General features: G+C 38.4%; 1 protein-coding gene across 1 annotated transcript in view; it reads right to left on the bottom strand.

Annotated features, from left to right (window-relative positions):
* Positions 1-22,573, bottom strand: part of COL4A5 (collagen type IV alpha 5 chain) — a 304,359-nt gene that overhangs the window by 43,074 nt on the left and 238,712 nt on the right. Inside the window, exons 31-36 of the mRNA XM_064278667.1 lie at positions 21,169-21,336; positions 20,348-20,437; positions 19,551-19,700; positions 15,049-15,147; positions 13,126-13,215; positions 12,421-12,560 (exon numbers count right to left, since the gene is read on the bottom strand). Coding sequence (XP_064134737.1) covers positions 12,421-12,560; positions 13,126-13,215; positions 15,049-15,147; positions 19,551-19,700; positions 20,348-20,437; positions 21,169-21,336 — 737 coding nt within the window. The remainder of the gene's footprint in view (positions 1-12,420; positions 12,561-13,125; positions 13,216-15,048; positions 15,148-19,550; positions 19,701-20,347; positions 20,438-21,168; positions 21,337-22,573) is intronic.

Below are 22,573 nucleotides of genomic sequence, written 5' to 3'. Positions count from 1 at the left end.
CCCATTCAATTCAACAATTTATACAGTTTGTTCTATGACATTGGTTGCTATCCCTGCAATGTATCAGCACTCTCTCCATTTTCACCCCTCCGGTTTCCCTGACCACCCTGCCTCCCCCGCCTTCTCATCTTTGCTTTTGGGAAAATGTTGCCTGTTTGGTCTCATACACTTGATTGCTCTAAGGAGCACGTTCCTCATGGGTGCTATTGTTTATAGGCCAATTTATTATTTGGCTGAAAGGTGACCTCCGGGAGTGGTTTCAGTTCCAGGTTAAAAGGGTTTCTAAGGGCAATAGTCTAGAAGGTTCCTCCAGTCTCTATCAGTCCAGTAAGTCTGGCCTTTTTTATGAATTTGAGTTTTGGTCTATATTTTTCTCCCACTCTAACCGGGACCTTCTATTGTGCTCTTGTAAGAGTGGTTTTTAGTGGTAGTCGGGCACCATCTAGTTCTTCTGGTCTCAAGGTAGAGGAGGCTGTGGTTAGTGTAGACTAATTGCATCCTTGAGTCTTTGTTTCCTTCATTCTCCTTTGCTCTAGATAGGAAGAGATCTATAGTTGTATCTTACCCGGCCACTCGCAAGCTTTTAAGACCCCAGACGTTACTTACCAAACTAGGAGGTAGAACGTTATCTTTATGAACTATGTTATGCCAATTGACCTAGATGTCCCCCAAGACTATGGTCCTTTGCTTTCAAGCCCAGTAACTCATTCCCATGAGGTGTTTGGACATGTCTAAGAAGTTTTCATAACTGTGCCCCCACGTGCAGCACATATAAATATGTATATACAAATGCCCAAAACTATACCAATATATGCACATGCATGTACTCCAGTATACCCTCCCACACATATACAACATACATATATGCATATGTAATGACTCACAAATTTTTGTTTGCTATTACTGTTGTTGCACAATTATTTATGTTACAGCATTTATCATAGTTGTCCTTTATTCTTGTGTACCTCTCAGTGTCTTCATTTATGTTGGTCACGTTTGTGCTGACTTCCCTCATATTGTGTATTGTCTTTCCTTTTACCAGAATTAACACGGGTCTATTATCTTTTTTTTTTTTTTTATCAGCTAGACTATCTCCCTCTCTCCCTGTTCCATCTCTGGTAATCATCAAAAAATGTTGCTTTCTTTGTGTAAACCTATTCTTGACTTTTTATAAAAGTGGTCTCATACAATATTTGTCCTTTTGTTATTGGTTTACTTCACAAAGCATAATGTCCTCCAGATTTATCTGTGATATGTTTTGCGGATTCATCATTATTTATCATTCTGTAGTATTCCATTGTATGTATGTACCACATTTTGTTGGTATCCACTCATCTCTTAATGGACGCTTAGGTTGTTTCCATCTTTTTGCTATTGTGAATAATCCTGCAATGAACATGGGTGTGCATATGTCTATTCGTGTCACTGCTCTTGTTTCTCTAGGATATATTCCTATGAGTGGGATTGCTGGATCGTATGGTACTTCTATTTCTAGCTTTTTGAGGAAATGCCACACCATTTTCCATAGTGGCTGTGCCATTTTACAATCACACCAGCAGTGTGTAAGAGTTTCAAACTCCCCACAAACTCATCAGCATTTGTTGTTTTCTGTTTTATTCATCAGAACCACTTTTGCAGGGGTGAGACAGTATCTCATTGTAGTTTTGATCTGCATCTCTCTTTTTTTTTTAATGGCTAATGATTGCAAGGCATCTCTTCATATGTGCATTAGCAGCCTGAATGTCTTCTTCACTGAAGTGCCTTCTCATGTCCTTTACTCATTTTTTGATTAGATTGTTTTTCTTTTTGTTGTTGAAGTGTTGTATATATTTTAGAGACTATACCCTTGTCAGGTTTGTTGTTGCCAACTTTTTTCCCCAGTCTTTATGCTCTCTTTTTACTCTTTTGGTAAAGTCTTTTGATAAGCATCAGTAATTTTTGGGAGGTCCCAGTTATCTTCTGTTGTTTCTGCACTTTTAGTTAAGTTTCATAGTGTATTTATGCCATACACTTGGATGCCTAGCTTTGTCTCTATGTTATCTTCCAGGAACTGTACAGTTTTAGGTTTAATGTTTAGATCTTTGATCCATTTTGAGTTAGTTTTTCTGTATGGTGTGAGGTATAGATCCTGTTTAATTTTTCTGCAAATGGATATCCAGTTTTGACAGCACCATTTGTTATAGAGACTATCCCTTCCCCCATTGAACGGACCTTGACGCATTGTCGAAGACCAGCTGTCCATAACTAGATGGATTTACTTCTAGGTTCTCAATTCGGTTTCACTGGCCTATGTATCTGTCATTGTACCAACATCAGGCTGTTTTGACCATGGCTGTTTAGTAAGTTCTGATATTTGGAAGCGTGAGGCCTCCCACTTTGCTTTTCTTCCTCAATCATGCTTTAGTTAACTGGGGCCTCTTTCCTTTCCTTGTAAAGTTGGAGATTATTTTTTCCATTTCTTAAAGAATGTTGTTAGGATTTGGATTGGGATTACATTATATCTATAGATTGCTTTGGGTAGTATTGACATTTTCACAATGTTAAACCTTCCAATCCATGACCATGGTATGTTTTTCCATTTAACCCAGTGCTGACTCATAGCGACCCTATAAGACAGAGTAGAACTGCCCCATAGAGTTTCCAAGGAGCGCCTGGTGGATTCAAACTGCTGACCCTTTGGTTAGCAGCCATAGCACTTAACCACTACGCCACCAGTTTACATAGGTCTATCTCGTTTTCTTGCAGTAGTGTATTGTAGTTTCCCTTGTATAAGTCTTTTACATCCCTGGTTAGACTTATTCCTAGGTATTTTATCCTTTTAGATTTAAGACCACAGCCTTCAGTATGGATTGCACCTCAACATAAAGGAAACAAAAATCCTCACAACTGGACCAATGAGCAACATCATGATAAACGGAGAAAAGATTGAAGTTGTCAAGGATTTCATTTTACTTGGATCCACAATCAACAGCCATGGAAGCAGCAGTCAAGAAATCAAAAGACGCACTGCATTGGGTAAATCTGCTGCAAAGGACCTCTTTAAAGTGTTGAGGAGCAAAGGTGTCACCTTGAAGGCTAAGGTGCGCCTCACCCAAGCCATGATATTTTCAATCGCGTCATATGCATCTGAAAGCTGGACAATGAATAAGGAAGACCAAAGAAGAATTGATGCCTTTAAATTGTGTTGGCAAAGAATATTGAATATACCATGGACTGCCAAAAGAACGAACAAATCTGACGTAGAAGAAGTACAGCTAGAATGCTCCTTAGAGGCAAAAATGGTGATACTGTGTTTTACATACTTTGCATATGTTATCAGGAGGGATCAGTCCCTGGAGAGGGACATCATGCTTGGCAGAGTACAGGGTCAGCGGAAAAGAGGAAGATCCTCAACAAGGTGGACTGACACAGCGGCTGCAACAATGAGCTCAGCCATAACAATGATTGTAAGGATGGCTCAGGACTGGGAAGTGTTTTGTTCTGTTGTGCATAGGGTCACTATGAGTAGGAACTGACTCGACGGCACCTAACAACAACAACAACAGAGGGTGGAATGCTATGAATGGAACTGTTTCCCCCAAAAGTATGTGCTGTAAATCCTAACCTCTAGGGGGTGGCCCAAGATTGCAGCTTAGTCAGACATACCATTCCATCATCCCTCTATAGAAAAGGCCCAAGAAACCAAATAAAACAGATACAGAGGACAATCCTGAAACCCTGAGCATCAAATCAAAGGACAGAGAATTGGATCAAACACCAGTTGGAAAAAGAAACTGAGTGAAAACAGTGAACAAGGAGAAATCTGGAGTAGAGGTGTAGACTCCAAATGTTTCAGCTGTGCGGTGGAGAGGTGTGTGTTTGATATTTGACGTTGCTTTGCCTATTAAACAGGGTCCTCTCCTACTCAAAGCAGGGGCCTAAGGACTGCTGGCTCCACTCAGGTCACCCAGCTACCCATGACAGGGGTCCAGGGATAACCAGTACCTCCCAGACCTTACAACCAAAAACACTGGGTCCAATGGTCCATCTACAGAACCCACCGATCTGTACACTCTAGGGAACAGAGACAAGCTTTCCTCAGAGACATGTGGGGAAAGATTCTCAGCCCCCTGCCCTGTTCAGAGTGTGACTCCCTGCTGCAACCAGATACCGGTACCTACACCAATCACAGCTGCCCCTCTAAGACTGTAGGGCAAAGCCTGTACCACACACTTGATAATCACCTACCTCGACACCTGAGCTGAATTCATACAAGAAAAGTGAATGGACTCCTAGGCTGACATACCTGATAACAGCTCTAGCCATCTAAGCACACAATGTCAGAGTTCCAAAGGTGAAAACAATCAAGCTAGCTCACTCAAGCAACCCATTTGGGCATATCAAAACAAAACAAAGCACAAAGCTACAACATAGTAAGCAAACATAAAATAAACTAATAAAATAACTTATAGATGGCTCAGAGACAACAGTCAATATCAAGTCACATAAAGAAAGAGATCATGATTGCTTCAGCAAGCTCTTAAAACAAAGAATCCAGGGATCTTCTAGATGAAAGTGCATTCCTGGAATTACCAGAGGCAGAATACAAAAGTTTAATATACAGAACCCTTCAAGACATCAGAAAGGAAATGAGACAATATGCAGAACAAGCCAAGGAACACATAGATAAAGCAATTGAAGAAATTAAAAAGGTTATTCAGGAACATAATGAAAAATTTAATAAGCTGGAAAAATCCATAGACAGCAATCAGAAATTCAGAAGATTAACAATAAAATTACAGAAGTAGACAACTCAATAGAAAGAGGGGCAGAACTGAGTAAGTGGAAGGTAGAATTTGTGAACTTGAAGATAAATCACTTGGCACTGATATATTTGAAGAAAATCAGATAAAAGAATTTAAAACAATGAAGAAATCTTAAGAATCATGTGGGACTCTATCAAGAGAAATAACCTACGAGTGATTGGAGTACCAGAACAGGGAGGGATAACAGAAAATACAGAAAGATTTGTTGAAGATTTGTTGGCAGAAAACTTCCCTGATATTGTGAAAGATGAGAAGATATCTATCCAAGACGCTCATCGAACTCCACATAAGGGAGATGTTAAAAGAAAGTCACCAAGACATTCAAGCTTGCCAATATCAAAGACAGAGAATTTTGGTGCCAGCTAAGGATAAATGAAAAGTCACGTACAAAGGAGAGTCAATAAAAATAAGCTTGGACTACATGGCAGAAACCATGCAGGCAAGAAGGCAGTGGGATAACTTATATAAAGCATTGAAGGAAAAAAAAATGCCAACCAAGAATCATATATCCAGCAAAACTGTCTTTCAGATATGAAGGTGAAATTAGGACACTGCCAGATAAACAGAACTTAGGGAATTCGTAAAAACCAAACCAAAACTACAAGAAATACTAAAGGGAGTTCTCTGGTTAGAAAATCAATGATATCAGGTATCAACCCAAGACTAGAGCACAGGACAGAGCAACCAGAGGTCAATCCAGAGAGGGAAATCACAAAAAAATAAATCAAGGAAAAAAAATGCTCAAAACAGGGAAACAGCAATGTCATTAAGTAAAAGAAGACAACATTAAAACAATAAAAAGGGACTAAGAAATGTAGTCATAGACCTTTCATATGGAGAAGACAAAGGTGATATATGAACAGACACTTGACTAAAGAAGATATTCAGGTAGCTAACAGATACATGAGGAAATGCTCACAATAATCGGCCATTAGAGAAATACAAATCAAAAGTACAATGAGATTTCATCTCACTCCAACAAGAACCAACCAAAAACCAAACCCGGTGCCATCGAGTCGATTCCGACTCATAGCGACCCTATAGGACAGAGTAGAACTGCCCCATAGTTTCCAAGGAGCACCTGGTGGATTCGAACTGCTGACCCTTTGTTTGGCAGATGTAGCACTTAACCACTATACCACCAGGGTTTCTACTCCTACAAGCCAGACATTAATTCAAAAAACACAAACCAATAAATGTTGGAGAGGCTGTGGAGAGACTGCAACACTTATACACTACTGGTGGGAATGAGAAATGGTACAACCACTTTGGGAATCGATTTGTCACTTCCTTAAAAAGCTGGAAATAGAACTACCATACGATCCAGCAATCCCACTCCTTGGAATATATCCTAGAGAAATAAGAGCCTTTACACCAACAGATACATGCAACCACATGTTCACTGCAGCAGTTTACAATAGCAAAAATATGGAAGCAACCAAGGTGCCCATCAACGGATAAATGGATAAATAAATTATGGTATAGTCACACGATGGAATACTACAGATCAATAAAGAACAGTGATGAATCAGTGAAACATTTCATAACATGGAGGAATCTGGAAGGCATTATGCTGAGTGAAATTAGTCAGTTGCAAAAGGACAAATATTGTATAAGACCACTATTATAAGAACTTGAGAAATAGTTTAAACAGAGAAGAAAATATTCTTTGATGGTTATGACAGGGGGGAGAGGGAGGGAGGGAGAGCGTTTCACTAATTAGATGGTAGGTAAGAACTATTTTTGGTGAAGGGAAAGACAACACACAATACAGGGAGTTCAGCACAACTGGACTAAACCAAAAGCAAAGAAGTTTCCCAAATAAACTGAATGCTCCGAAGTTCAGCAAAGCAGGGGCAGGGATTTGAGGACCATAGTTTCAGGGGACATCTAAGTCAATGAGCATAATAAAATGTATTAAGACAACATTCTGCATCCTGCTTTGGAGAGTGGCGTCTGAGGTCTTAAACGCTAGCAAGCGGCCATCTAAGATGCATCAAGTGGCCTCAACCCACCTGGAGCAAAAGAGGATGAAGAACACCAAGGACACAAGGTAATTATGAGCCCAAGAGACAGGAAGGGCCACATAAACCAGAGACTACATCATCCTGAGATCAAAAGAACTAGATCCTGCCCAGCTACAACAGATGACTGCCCTGACAAGGAACACAACAGAGAACCCCAAGGGAGCAGGAGAGCAGTGGGATGGAGATCCTAAATTCTCGTAAAAAGACTAGACTTAGTGGTCTGACTGAGACTAGAAGGACCCCAGTGGTCATGGCCCCCAGACTTTCTGTTGGCCCAGGATTGGGACCATTCCCAAAGCCAACTCTTCAGACAGGGATTGGATTGGACAATGGGTTGGGGAGGGATGCTGGTGAGAAGGGATCTTCTTGGATCAGGTGGACACTTGAGACTATGTTGGCATCTCCTCCCTGGAGGGGAAATGAGAGGATAGAAGGGGTTAGGAGCTGGCGAAATGGACACGAAAATAGAGAGTGGAGGGTGGGATTGGGCTGTCTCATTAGGGGGAGAGCAATTGGGAGTATGTAGCAAGGTCTATACAAGGTTTTGTGTGAAAGACTGACTTGATTTGTAAACTTTTACTTAAAGCACAATAAAAACTAAAAAAAAAAAAAAGAAGAAATCTCTGGATCCTAGAACAAAAAATCAGCCCTAAAGTGAAGATAGTAGTTGTAGGACGAAAGAAAACATTACCTTGCTAGTAAGTAGCAACCTTGTGGTTGTTCCAATAATGTACATAATTAGAATTTTAAAACAACTTTACTAAGATATAAAATAGATACAATCAGAAAATAACTTCTTATAGACTCCCACCACTACATCCTACTCAGCTACCCTGAATATGTACCCACATACTCCATCTTCTCTCTGTACTGTCAATGAACCATCCACTATCTAAATGTTCTATATCCCATCCCTTCTCACCATTAGAAATATAACTCCAATTCTCCCCTCTTTTTCTTAGATCACGAATTTTTCTCTCTCTACTAGAGTATTCCCATCAGCATATAAACATTCCTCCCTTAAGCAAAACCCTTTCTTTATCCCACATCCTCCATCAACTTTCAATCTATTTCTTTGTTAACTTTTATAGTAAAATCCTCAAAACAGCTGTCTGCACTCACTGCCCCTAATTCTTTCCTAATAGCAACACCATTATTCCATGTTTCTTGGGATATAATCTTTGAAGTCATCCTTGACACCTCTTTCTCCCTATTTAATATAGAATCCATCAGCAAATCTTGCTGGCTTGACCTGGAAAATATATCCAGAATCTCATCACTTATCATCATTGCCACCACCCCAATCCAAGGCATCAAAATCTCTAGCATGCATTATTTAAATAGTCCCATAACTGGTCTCCCTGCTTTCATCTTTGCTCTTCTATTTTCAGAAAAGGAGTTGTGATGTATGTATGTACGTATGTATGTATGCATGCATGCATGCATGCTGTTGCTGTTAGGTGCCGCCAGGTCGGTTCTGACTCATAGCAACCCTATGTACCACAGAATGAAACACTGTCCAGTCCTGAGCCATCCTTACAATCGTTGTTGTGCTTGAGCTCATTGTTGCAGCCACTGTGTCAATCCACCTTGTAGAGGGTCTTCCTCTTTTCCGCTGACCCTGTACTCTGCCAAGCATGATGTCCTTCTGTAGGGACTGATCCCTCCTGGCAACATGTCCAAAGTATGTAAGACGCAGTCTCGCCATCCTTGCTTCTAAGGAGCATTCTGGTTGTACTTCTTCTAAGACAGATTTGTTCATTCTTTTGGCAGTCCATGGTGTATATTCAATATTCTTCGCCAATACCACAATTCAAAGGTGTCAATTCTTCTTCAGTCTTCCTTATTCATTGTCCAGTTTTCACATGCATATGATGCAACTGAAAATACCATGGCTTGGGTCAGGTGCGCCTTAGTCTTCAAGGTGACATGTTTGCTTTTCAATACTTTAAAGAGGTCCTTTAAAGCAGATTTGCCCAATGCAACGCATCTTTTGATTTCTTGACTGTTGCTGCCATGGGTGTTGACTGTGGATCTAAGTAAAATGAAATCCTTGACAACTTCAATCTTTTCTCCAATTATCATGATGTTGCTTATTGCTTACTGTGGTTTAATTGTGAGGATTTTTGTTTTGTTTATGTTGAGGTGTAATTCATACTGAAGGCTATGGTCTTTGATCTTCATCAGTAAGTGCTTCAAGTTCTCTTCATTGCCAGCAAGCAAGGTTGTGTCATCCGCATAATGCAGGTTATTAATGAGTCTTTCTCCAAAGCTGATGCCCCGTTCTTCTTCATATAGTCCAGGTTCTCAGATTATTGGCTCAACATACAGATTGATACAGCCCTGATGCACACCTTTCTTGACTTTAAACCATGCAGTATCTCCTTATTCTGGTCAAATGACTGCCTCTTGATCCATGTACAGATTCCTCATAAGCAGAACTAAGTGTTCTGGAATTCTCATTCTTCGCAATATTACCCATAATTTGTTATGATCCACAGAGTCGAACGCCTTTACATAGTCAGTAAAACACAGGTAAACATCCTTCTGGTATTCTCTGCTTTCAGCCAGGATCTATCTGACATCAGCATTTATATCCCTGGTTCCACGTCCTCTTCTGAGTTTGGCCTGAATTTCTGGCAGTTCCCTGTCGATATACTGCAGCAGCTGCTTTTGAATGAATATATATATATACATATGTATATAAAAGTTCAATCATGTTACTCCTTCTAGTCACTCTTCATTTCACTCAGGAGTAAAAGCCCTTACTATGACTTACAAGGGCCCCAGATGATCTGGCCCCATTACCAACCTGACCTCATCTCTTACTTTGTTTCATTTCACTCATTCTGCTTAATCCACATTACATTCCTCAGATGTGTCAGGTACATTTACACCCCAGGGTCTTTGCATGATTCACTCTATTACTGTATTGAGGTCACTGCTCAATTGTTATTTTATCTGAAAGGGTTTTCCTCACTACCCTATTTCAAAACATAAAAACTTGCATCAATTTCTATCCCCAATTCTCACTTTACTTTTTGCTGTGGCATTTATCACCTTTTAATATACTATAAACTTATTGTTCGTCTCTCTGACTAGATATAACCACCCATGGATATAAGCAGGCAGGGATTTTTGTCTGTTTCATTCATGCTATGTCTCCAGCACCTGCCACTGTACTTGGCACACTGTACTTACTCAATGGGTACTAGCTGAATGAATTAATGAGTAAAAAATTTGACTATGTAAAAAATTTAAACTTCTATATGATGAAATCCATGGTAAACAAAGTTAGAAGACCACAACTGACTGGGAAAAAAAATTGTACCACATATAACAGACAATGCATGCATCTTCACTATTTATGAAGTATTTTTACAAATCAGTAAGAAAAAGACAAACTCTTTCATAAAAAGTGAAGCAAAGAGTATGAACAACTTGCAGATGAGATATAAACATATGAAACCCCACTCGTAATCAGGAAAACTCAAATTTAAACAATGATACACTGCTTTCACCCATTAGACTGAAAAAATTTAGCAGGTAAGAAATCTCTTACACTAATCATTATCATATAAAGTGGAAAACCCATTTAACAGAAAAATTTGGTAGTAACTATTAATATTAAAAAGGCATATATATGCTTTGTACTAGCGACTTAGAATTTATTCTATGAATATATTTGCCAAAGAATTTTAAGATATGTATGTAAGATATGTGTAAGTATCTTTCATGCAGCATATGTTTGTAATCATGAAAATATAGAAATAATTCAGTATTCATCCATAAACTATTTATGGTACAACCATACAAAAAATACTATGTAATTATGAAAAAGAATGAGGCATATATTTATGGGCCGATAAAGAAAGTTTGTCAAGATTTATTAAGTGTTGACAGCTCAGCACAGAACAGGTATATACTATTTTTTCACGTGTGCAAACTAAAGAAAACATTTAAATCTGGAAGAGGTAACATTATTTCTTTTATCAATAACTGAGAGAAAATGTATCTGATTATAGTTTCAAGATGCTTTCCACTGTTAGTTGAACCTCAATTTCTGAGATGTTATAATGTAAAAAATTGAGTCTTAAAATTGATGAAATATCGTATACACGTGCCTGTATGTGCATAAAAAGCCTTTTCTGAAAGAGTACATGAGAAACTGCTAAAAGTGGTTATTTTGAGGAAGAAGAACTAGGGATTTGGAGTACATGAAAGTGTGAAAAAAAGACTTTATTTTATACTTTTCATACATGTTGTATTTTAAAACCAGTTTCATATGCTACTATTATTACAAAAATGTTAAAAGACAAAAATTTGAAGGAACGTCTTTTGATGCAGCAATTTTGCTTTTAGGAATCTTTTCAATATGATCCACAGATACGTATAAAGATGTTCATTATGATATTACTTGCAATAGTCAATGGAGTATCACATAGTCCTTAAAAACAATAGGTCTAGATCTATATGTAAAGTGACAAAGAAAATTGTATTATATTGAAAAAAGATAAAAATATGTAAATTATAAAGCAAGGTAAAAAAGAGTATCTATACAATGATGCTACATATACACAGTGTATACACAAAAATACAAAGTTCTGTGTATAGATATATAAATGTTAGAATAAGAGATTGAAATTGACATGCTAATCATTAACAGTGAATCTCTTTGGGGACGGGATTGGGATAAAGAGGCTAGAGTATAAAGGAGATTTTCACTTTTACCCTTTATATGTCTATATTATTAATTTTTTAATAAAAGTTTATATTAATGTATTACCGGTAAAATTTAAGCAGAACAGGAACAATTAAAATTGACTTCAATAACTTTACACTGTCAACTTGCAGAAATTTCTTCTGATTATCTTTTCAAATAAGTTGATTAACTGGGCAATCCAATGATAGTGTCTTTGTATACTATTAAAGGAAATTATCATTAAAGTATAATTCAGTAAATTATCATTTCAGTGGGAATTTTCACTAATTCCATGGAACTTGAATAACAATTTTCTTAACTCCCTGGCTCTGTGATCTGACTCTATGATTAAAGAAGTTATTATGTTTTTACATGGAATTAAGCAGTTATTAATAAGCACCTGTTATATCTAACGATTCTAAAACAAGTTCTAAATTTGAATACTTAAGTAACACCACCAGTTTTCATATTGACTAGGGGGATATGTAAAACTGTTTTTAGATCCTGGCTACCAGATAACTACATCAGATATGCAGTTTAATAACACTACTCAATTTTCATTAATTGCTTAGTTACTTAGTTTATAAGTTTGTTCAAATTAATAATAATAATAACTCTATTGCTAAAAAGGGAAAGCCAAACCAGGGAGAAATATGCCTTTGGTTTATTGAAACATATTTAGAGATTAAAATGGGGGGAAAACAAAGAAATCAGAAATTTTCTCCCTTTTTTAGACTGACCCAAAACCCTAAAATCTTACAATTTTAGAGAAAAGGAACAAATCTCTTACCCAGAATATACCATGTCAGTCTATAGTTTATTGAATGAATAATTAGGAACCAGCACAGTGTTACAGAAAAATCACATCTGCCTAGAGCATGCTTACCTTTGGGCCAGGAAGACCTGGAAGACCAATGCCTGAAACACCAGGATCTCCTTTGTCTCCTTTCTGACCAGGGAATCCTGGGGAGCCAGGTTGTCCAGGAATTCCAGGAGGTCCAGGGGACCCTTTCACACCCTGAGGACCTGTTTTACAAAATATTCTTTATTAGTAGCATTTCAATGATACATATACCTAAAAAACCTGCTGTCATCGAGTCAATTCTGACTCATAGCGACCCTACAGGACAGAGTAGAACTGCCCTGTAGAGTTTGCAAGGAGTGCCTGGCGGATTCAAACTGCCAACCTTTTGGTTAACAGCCATGGCACTTAACCACTACGCCACCAGGGTTTCCAATGATACATATAACCAAGTAAAAAGAAAAAGAACTCTGCAAACTCTGCATTATATAATAATGATCTTCACGACCAAGATTATATAACAGCCTATTTTTTTTAAGGAAGTTTAAATGAGAGGGGTACAGATGGAGAAAAGATGTAAGTTTGTGAATTCTCACTTCTAAGGTTTCTAAAGCTTCATCCCTTAATTTCTATGTCAAATATTTGTAAAATAAGGGGACTCAACCCACTGATGACCTTAGAAAATGTCTCAGTCCGATTCTGTCAACACCAGTGTCTTTTCTGGTAACAAAAATAATGGACTGCCTTGCATTAATGGGACAAAATATTTGGGAGCTTTTCATCACTCACCTGGAAAACCCATATCACCTATGTTTCCTTTAAGTCCAGGAGGTCCTGTAGGTCCTGGGTTCCCAGGGAGACCAGGATTACCCTTGGGACCTAGAAAAGTCAAATTGGTAAATTAAGAGAAGATAACAATACTGAGGCTTCCTGGTTTCTTGGAATGGGTCATATTTAAAATGTAAGCATGGGACTGGATGGGTCAAATCTTAATATATGGTTAAGGTCCACAGGTCGAACTCAGCATAAAACAGGCAAGAAGTATCTAAGAAATCTCCTTAGGAACACATTAAAATATAGCCATGGTTATGGAGGTTTCCTAACACAACATTATAAATAAATGCAAAAATTTTACCAGGAAAACTTGTTTCTTGCCCTAAAACAATTCCAATCATCTGACGTCTTAGTTTTTTTTTTAAAATGTAATTTTTTAAATTAACTTTTATTAAGCTTCAAGTGAACGTTTACAAATCCAATCAGTCTGTCACATATAAGTTTACATACATCTTACTCCGTACTCCCACTTGCTCTCCCCCTGTTGAGTCAGCCCTTTCAGTCTCTCCTTTTGTGACAATTTTGCCAGCTTCCCTCTCTCTCTATCCTCCCATCCCCCCTAACAGACAAGAGATGCCAACACAATCTCAAGTGTCCACCTGATATAATTAGCTCACTCTTCATCAGCATCTCTCTCCCACCCACTGACCAGTCCCTTTCACGTCTGATGAGTTGTCTTCGGGGATGGTTCCTGTCCTGTGCCAACAGAAGGTCTGGGGTGATGTCTTAGTTTTTGTATGTATATAACCACCTTTACTGAACTTATCACAGATAAATCCATTATAATGAGTCTGTTTTTAAAAGATTAAGAAATGGCTTGACTGTGTAGCCCCCAATTATATGAGACCAGGAGGAGGAAAAATGATAACTTGTCATAATATACCCCTAATACATTGGGCCAATATAGGTGCTTGAGCTCTGTGGATTCACCTGGGTATTTTCCAAAGACCACAGTGTTGCTCCTTAAACATTTTTCTTTTATTTTTTCTTGTATACTTGCTTCCAGCTTGGGGGAGTGAATGCAGAAAATGTGACGAAGAGAGAAGGAGAGTTCTTTTTCCAATTATATCAGGGCAATGTGGAGAGGAGTCTACAGCAGAATAACTGGCCTAAAGGGCTATTACGAGGATGGGGACCAGCTATTTTTTATTTCCTTAGGGGCCCAACTTAAGGAAAAATGACTCAAGCAGCAAAAAACAGTTTTGTAAGGAATAAGAAAAAAAGATTTTGACCGTAAAGGTGATCAACACTGTAAGAGAGTACCAAAAGACACTGTGAAATTTCATCCCTAGAAATTAAAAAAAAATGCAATCAACAGCCATCTGTTTTACCTGGTTTAATGACTAACTTGTCTGAAGGCAAAAACTAGAAAACGTGAACTCTTCAGGCTCCTACCAGAGAATTGTCTTATTTACACATGTGGCAACGTATGTAAATAAAACAGCGCCTTACTTTAATTCTGTGTACATCCTGGCTGCCACAAAAATAAGAGACTGAGAAAAGCACAATACCCTGAAAATCTTGTCTTTTGAAGCTTGAACCAAACGGTAACATTTTTTGCCAAAGGTGAACTCCATATCTCAGTAGCTACACAAGCATATTACCATGACCAGATTCAAAGTGTTATCCAAACAAACCCGTTGCCATTGAGTCAATTCCAACTCATAGCGACCTTGTAGGACAGGGTAAAACTGCCCCAAAGAGTTTCCAAGGAGTGCCTGGTGCATTCGAACTGCTGACCTTTTGGTTAGCAACTGTAGCACTTAACCACTAAGCCATCAGGGTTTCCAAAGTATCATGAAACAAGATACATAAATAATTACTTTTCCAGGGTTCAGGGTCAGCCATTCAATTACTAAAGGTGGTCATCACATTTACCTGAGGGTCCTGGTGATCCAGGTTGTCCAGTCAATCCAGGTTGTCCTGGGTCTCCAGGCAAACCTTGGTAACCTTTTGGCCCTGAAACTCCAGGAATACCTTTCAAGGATAAGTACAAGAGAGCAAGTTAGGCTGATATCATTAATCCATTAAATAAATTTGGCAAAGCAAGCTGCCCGAATATGGAACTACGAGTGAAACAGAGGGAGGAACTGGTGATGCTCTGACTTATTATGAACCATAGGCACTGGACTTATGCTAAAACCTTCCACTTTTCATTTATCTACCACCAAGAAATTCAGAGCACTCAATAATTAAGTCTCTTTCTTCTTTGGGCCCTAGTTTCTTACACTGTAAGATGAAGAAGTTGGGCCAGATGATCTCTAGGCTATCTCTTAAATTCTATGACTATCTTTTTTTTTTATTTTTATTGAGCTTCAAGTGAACGTTTACAAATTAAGTCAGTCTGTCACATATAAGTTTATATACACCTTACTCCATACTCCCACTTGCTCTCCCCCTAATGAGTCAGCCCTTCCAGTCTCTCCTTTCGTGACAATTTTGCCAGCTTCCAGCCCTCTCTACCCTCCCATCCCCCCCCCAGACAGGAGATGCCAACCAGTCTCAAGTGTCCACCTGATACAAATAGCTCACTCTTCATCAGCATCTCTCTCCTACCCACTGTCCAGTCCCTTCCATGTGTGATGAGTTGTCTTCGGGAATGGTTCCTGTCCTGGGACAACAGAAGGTTTGGGGACCATGACCGCTGGGATTCTTCTAGTCTCAGTCAGACCATTAAGTCTGGTCTTTTTATGAGAATTTGGGGTCTGCATCCCACTATTCTCCTGCTCCCTCAGGGGTTCTCTGTTGTGCTCCCTGTCAGGGCAGTCATCGGTTGTGGCCGGGCACCAACTAGTTCTTCTGGACTCAGGATGATGTAAGTCTCTGGTTCATGTGGCCCTTTCTGTCCCTTGGGCTCATAGTTATCGTGTGACCTTGGTGTTCTTCATTCGCCTTTGATCCAGGTGGGTTGAGACCAATTGATGCATCTTAGATGGCCACTTGTTAGCATTTAAGACCCCAGATGCCACATTTCAAAGTGGGATGCAGAATGTTTTCATAATAGAATTATTTTGCCAATTGACTTAGAAGTCCCCTTAAACCATGGTCTCCAAACCCCCGCCCTTGCTCCGCTGACCTTTGAAGCATTCAGTTTATCCCAGAAACTTCTTTGCTTTTGGTCCAGTCCAGTTGAGCTGACCTTCCATGTATTGAGTATTATCCTTCCCTTCACCTAAAGTAGTTCTTATCTACTAACTAATCAGTAAAAAACCCTCTCCTACCCTCCTTCCCTCCCTCCCTTGTAACCACAAAAGTATGTGTTCTTCTCAGTTTATACTATTTCTCAAGATCTTATAATAGTGGTCTTATACAACATTTGTCCTTTTGCCTCTGACTAATTTCACTCAGCATAATGCCTTCCAGGTTCCTCCATGTTATGAAATGTTTCACAGATTCGTCACTGTTCTTTATCGATGCGTAGTATTCCATTGTGTGAATATACCACAATTTATTTAACCATTCATCCGTTGATGGACACCTTGGTTGCTTCCAGCTTTTTGCTATTGTAAACAGAGCTGCAATAAACATGGGTGTGCATATATCTGTTCGTGTGAAGGCTCTTATTTCTCTAGGGTATATTCCGAGGAGTGGGATTTCTGGGTTGTATGGTAGTTCTATTTCTAACTGTTTAACATAACGCCAGATAGATTTCCAAAGTGGCTGTACCATTTTACATTCCCACCAGCAATGTATGAGAGTTCCAATCTCTCCTCAGCCTCTCCAACATTTATTATTTTCTGTTTTTTGGATTAATGCCAGCCTTGTTGGAGTGAGATGGAATCTCATCATAGTTTTAATTTGCATTTCTCTAATGGCTAATGATCGAGAGCATTTTCTCATGTATCTGTTAGCTGCCTGAATATCTTCTTTAGTGAAGTGTGTGTTCATATCCTTTGCCCACTTCTTGATTGGGCTGTTTGTCTTTTTGTGGTTGAGTTTTGACAGAATCATATAGATTTTAGAGATCAGGCACTGGTTGGAGATGTCATAGCTGAATATTCTTTCCCAGTCTGTAGGTGGTCTTTTTACTCTTTTGGTGAAGTCTTTAGATGAGCATAGGTGTTTGATTTTTAGGAGCTCCCAGTTAACTGGTTTCTCTTCGTCATTTTTGGTAATGTTTTGTATTCTGTTCATGCCTTGTATTAGGGCTCCTAACGTTGTCCCTATTTTTTCTTCCATGATCTTTATCATTTTAGTCTTTATGTTTAGGTCTTTGACCCACTTGGAGTTAGTTTTTGTGCATGGTGTGAGGTATGGGTCCTGTTTCATTTTTTTGCAAATGGATATCCAGTTATGCAAGCACCATTTGTTAAAAAGACTATCTTTTCCCCAATTAACTGACACTGGGCCTTTGTCAAATATCAGCTGCTCATACGTGGATGGATTTATATCTGGGTTCTCAATTCTGTACCATTGGTATGACTATCTTTTATAACACTATATTAGAGGCCAAGTATAGTTTAGAAATTAAAAAAATTAGGTGGGCCTGCCTCTTTCATGACTATACACAATAATATCTTAATATGCAATAATATCTTCAACTCTTTTTTGGGGGAAAATCCCACCAAACTCTGCTCATAGGGAAACTTATCTGAGTACACACACATTCACACACACATACATGAGCACACATACACACGCACACACACATGGGCTACCAATATTAATGCTTAGAACACAAAAAGAGCCACAAACTTAACAAGCTGCAAATAAAAAGAATTAAAAAATTTCACATTGTTTGAAAGGCTATTCTATACAGATTAGATTATAAATACTTCACAACTTCTTATTTATGTTCATCTGTACTTTCTGATGTTTTATAATGAATATGTAATACTTCTATAAAAAGAAAAGTTTTTTTTAATTAAAAAATCCTTACTATACTTTACACCTTACTTGCTGCTAATAAAATGACTCTAATAACACAGTTGTTCCCTAGGTCTACTTTCAGTGACTTCCCTCAGGGATGAGCTTGGATCTTCATAATCCAATACTTGTTTATTCTGCCAAAGTAGAATAACAGTAAACCGTATTTAAAAGCCAAATATGATATGATATCAAAATACTGCAGTGTGGGACTATGGGATAGAAAATGATACTGGTGAGGAGTGAGCTTCTTGGATCAAGTAGACACATGAGACTATGTGGGCATCTCCTGTCTGGAGGGGAAATGAAAAGGCAGAGGGGGTCAGAAGCTGGCCGAATGGACGCGAAAAGAGAGAGTGGAGGGAAGGAATGTGCTGTCTCATGAGGGGGAGAGCAACTAGGAGTATATAGCAAGGTGTATATAAATTTTTGTATGAGAGATTGACTTGATTTGTAAACCTTCTTAAAGCACAATTAAAAATTAAAAAAAAAAAAGAGAGGCTCTATTCCTCTGGACACTGTCTTTTGTGTTTTGAAGGCTAAGACGCTGGATGGAGGTCAAAGCTGATACTTGGAGGATGGCAAATCAGAACACAAAAAAGCTGGACTTTTAACTGCATGGCTGAGCTCCTACCATGACAGGGAGCACAACACAGAATCCCAAAAGGAGCAGAAGAGCAGTGGGATGCGACCCCAAATTCTAGTAAAAAGACCAGACTTAATGGCCTGACTGAGACTAGAAGGACCCCGGTGGTCATGGCCCCCAGACCTTCTGTTAGCCCAAGACAGGAACCATTCCCAAAGCCAACCCTTCAGACAGGGATTGGACTGAGATAGAAAATGATACTGGTGAAGTGTGAGCTTCTTGGATCAAGTAGACACATGAGACTACGTGGGCTGCTCCTGTCTGGAGAAGAGATGAGAAGGCAGAGGGGGTCAGAAGTTGGCTGAATAGACACGAAAATAGAGACTGGAAGGAAGGAGTTTGCTGCCTGTTTAGGGGGAGGGCAATCAGGTATATATAGCAAGGTGTTTATAAATTTTTGTATGAGAGTCCGACTTGATTTGTAAACTTTCACTGAAAGCACAATAGAAATAAAAAATACTGCAGTGTGACAATGTACCATTCATATCCATCTGGTTTCAAGGAAAAATTTTTTTCAAAGGACCAGCAAATTTTCCCAACACTGAAATCAATTTTCTAAGTGATTGTGGCTATATATCCTTTTCTCTCTACCACATCCAGTACTACTTTCTGGAATGCCTGAGGGTAACTGCCTAAGTTTATTTTCAAACCTCATAGCTTATAATAGGTAAACTACTAAAAAAACACTTAAGCAAAAGTTGATCAGTGGAACAGTGCAAATCAAATAGAAATTAATTTTCATTACCAAAATTTGATGTATCTAAGTGTTTTTTTGTTGGTAATCCTGTAATACAAGTCACATTTTATGCCATTTAAGAAGTAAACTACAGATATATCAGAAAACCCACTCATAAATTCATTCACTCACCTGGTAAGCCAGGTTCCCCCTTCTCTCCTTTTGAGCCGAGCAAATTTGGATCCATTGGTCCAGGAGGGCCTGGAAGGCCAGGTTCTCCTTTACCACCTTTTTCTCCTGCAGGACCAGGAAGTCCTGGCTGACCCTGCAAACCATCATCACCTATAGCCGGCATGTGTGGGGAAGACCACAGATCAGATTCATTCATCCAGGGCTAATTCATATAAAGATTATTCATGTTTCATACTTGGGTAGGTGGCTGATTGCTCAAAAAAGTTACGCAGCTTAGTTACTGTCTATGAATAACTAGAGGTCAAACATTACTGAATTCAAATAACAATCCCTTTTTCTTTTGGGATTCCTTAACAATGATCCAAAAACAAAACAAAACAAACTGATTGCCGATGAGTCAATTCCAACTCATAGCAACCCTATTGGACAGAGTAGAACTGCCCCATAGCATTTCCAAGGAGCAGCTGGTGGATTTGAACTGCCGATGTTTTGGTTAGCAGCTGAGTTCTTAAACACTATGCCACCTGGGCTCCTTAACAATGATAGTGACTGTAAAAGAAATTTCAAAGTTTGATCCATATATTTTGAGCTAAGCAGTCACCATTTTTCAGGGTATCCAATCTAAGCATGCTATGAAATTGAAAACAGGACCGATTTATGTGCCATGTCACCAAGAAACAAAACACAACTAAGCACTGCTCCTTTTAAAGCAACCAAATAAATATATTCTCTGTTGACATAAAGCGATGTTTAATTTTCTCTCTCACACGTGTCTGCCAGCAAACTCTGAATATTACCTTTAAGACCAGGAACACCACTTCTGCCAGGAATTCCCAAAAGTCCTGGTGGGCCTGGAGGTCCCATCATACCCATTTCACCTTTGGCACCTTTAAAGAATATCAGTAAGTAATTATTTCCTTTCCATGATCTTGGAAAGACAAAAGGTAAGTTTTAAGGTGTCAACTGGCAAACTATTGAGAGTTGGAAAGAAGGCACTGTTAAGTTTCAGACCTTTTCACCGGCTAGAACCTTAGTGACCACCATTGCTGATGTTTTTAACCCATGGATAAAGAAATTCACTGTTTCCAAAGATGGCCCATCTCTCAGTATTTGGGAGTATTCTTCTTAGAAACTAGCTGCCCTGGAAGAAGTGCAACTATCCTGATACCATGAGAAACCCATGTCATGTGAACAGAGGCACCATGGAAGATGAGAGGCCATGTGAAGAAGCCAAGGAATACTCAAGAGTCAGACAAGTGCCATCTTGAAAGTACATTCTCCAGCCCCACTCTAGCTGGTGTCATGTGGATCAGAGATAAACAATCCACTCAATGCACCCTTAATTCCTGACCTGTAAAACCTTGAGCCAAATAAAAAGGTAGTTTTAATCCATTCAGTTTTGAGGTGGTCTCTTAAATAGCAATAGATAACGAGAACACTCACAGAGAGAAAGAGTAGTACAACTAGTAAAGTGGGTTTCCTATAATCAAAGATGTGTAATGCTCTTCCTTAAGGGGTACTGTCAATCCAGAAAAGTGCAACATGAAAATAATCTACTAAAATCAAATTAGCTTTATTTTCCTGAAATCAAAATCAGAGAGAATTTTAAACAAATTACCTGGCAAACCAGAGGGACCTGCTTTTCCTGGAAGCCCTGGAGATCCTGGAGGTCCTACAGGACCAGGCGCTCCAGGAATCCCTGGACTGCCTCTCTCACCAGGGGGTCCTGGAACATCAAATCCAGGAGGCCCTGGATCCCCCTTCTCTCCTGGTATTCCATGCAAGCCTAGGTAATACAACACCAATATTATAAGTACTGAAGCAGTTTAAAAAAATGTACCTGATTATTTTATTTTTTTAGGGAAAAAAGTGATAGAACCCTGTGTATAATAAACCTAAGCATGAGTCAGAAAAAATTTCAGCATCATATACGTAGATGATCTAATACTTAAGCTCCAGGATTTTCAAGCATACTGCTTTAAGACAGTGTCTATCAAATTCTGGTGAAAAACCAATCTTTTCTTTAATTCCCAACTCATCATGAACTAATATTTTTGTAAAATATAAAAAATACAAAAAAGTGAAAAAACCAAAGACACAAAATATAAACCTACTTTTCTGTTTATTATATTCAACAAATAAAATTATACTTTCTAATTGCTATAAAAGTTTCTACATGCTTACTCTCAATTCCTGTCTTCATCCCATTGCAGACTGGTAACAAACAGTTTGTGATCTGATGATACTGGTCTGCTGACCAGTGTCCACATTTGGATTTGCCTTGCTCTAAGGTAGTATGCGTTATTAGAAAACATTACTATATAGTCCCTAAAAATTAATAATTATTGATAAGTCAGTTACATGGGCTCGATTGATTTATTTTGCTTTATTTTATGTATTGTTTTAATAATACATTACTATTAGTTTTTGTTGTTGTTAAATTTTTGTTTCTCAGTATTCCAACTGGGATTTTACAAAAAATATGACATTACAAAATATTTCACCTTAGTAAGTTTCTATAAGACTAAACTATTTTGAAAAACAAGGTGGTTAAAAATGCCTATGTTTATGGGAAAAGAATTACACTAAAAAGATGATGTGAGTTCCTACTCCAATACTTATGAACTGTGTGACTTAAATGAATCACTTAATATTGTTGGTCCTCATCTGCTAAATGGGGATAACAACGCCATAAGTGACTGCAAGTTGGGGACTGAGCTAGATGATAACTTCTAGTGTTCATTCAACAGTAAGATCTAATTTTATTGTTGAAGATTTATAGGTAATTATTTTTATAAGAGAAAAAGATGCTGGGATTTTCAGTTCTGTTTGATGTCATATTGAAGCATGCCCTTAAACTGACTATAAGCAAAGTAATCATCTACTCAAAAAAAAAAATTCCGCTGAAGATGAGAGAATTCCACCTAGTTGGCACAGTGATGGTGTTTTCAATGCAGTCACTTCATAGTAAAATACTATAAAAATGAGAGAGAGACTTTCTATATTATTATATTTGTGAAGCA

The sequence above is a fragment of the Loxodonta africana genome, chromosome X, assembly GCF_030014295.1.
Source record: "Loxodonta africana isolate mLoxAfr1 chromosome X, mLoxAfr1.hap2, whole genome shotgun sequence".
NCBI lineage: Eukaryota > Metazoa > Chordata > Mammalia > Proboscidea > Elephantidae > Loxodonta > Loxodonta africana.
The sequence above is the reverse complement of the archived record's forward strand: the minus strand, read 5'-3'. Positions and strand labels throughout refer to the sequence as shown.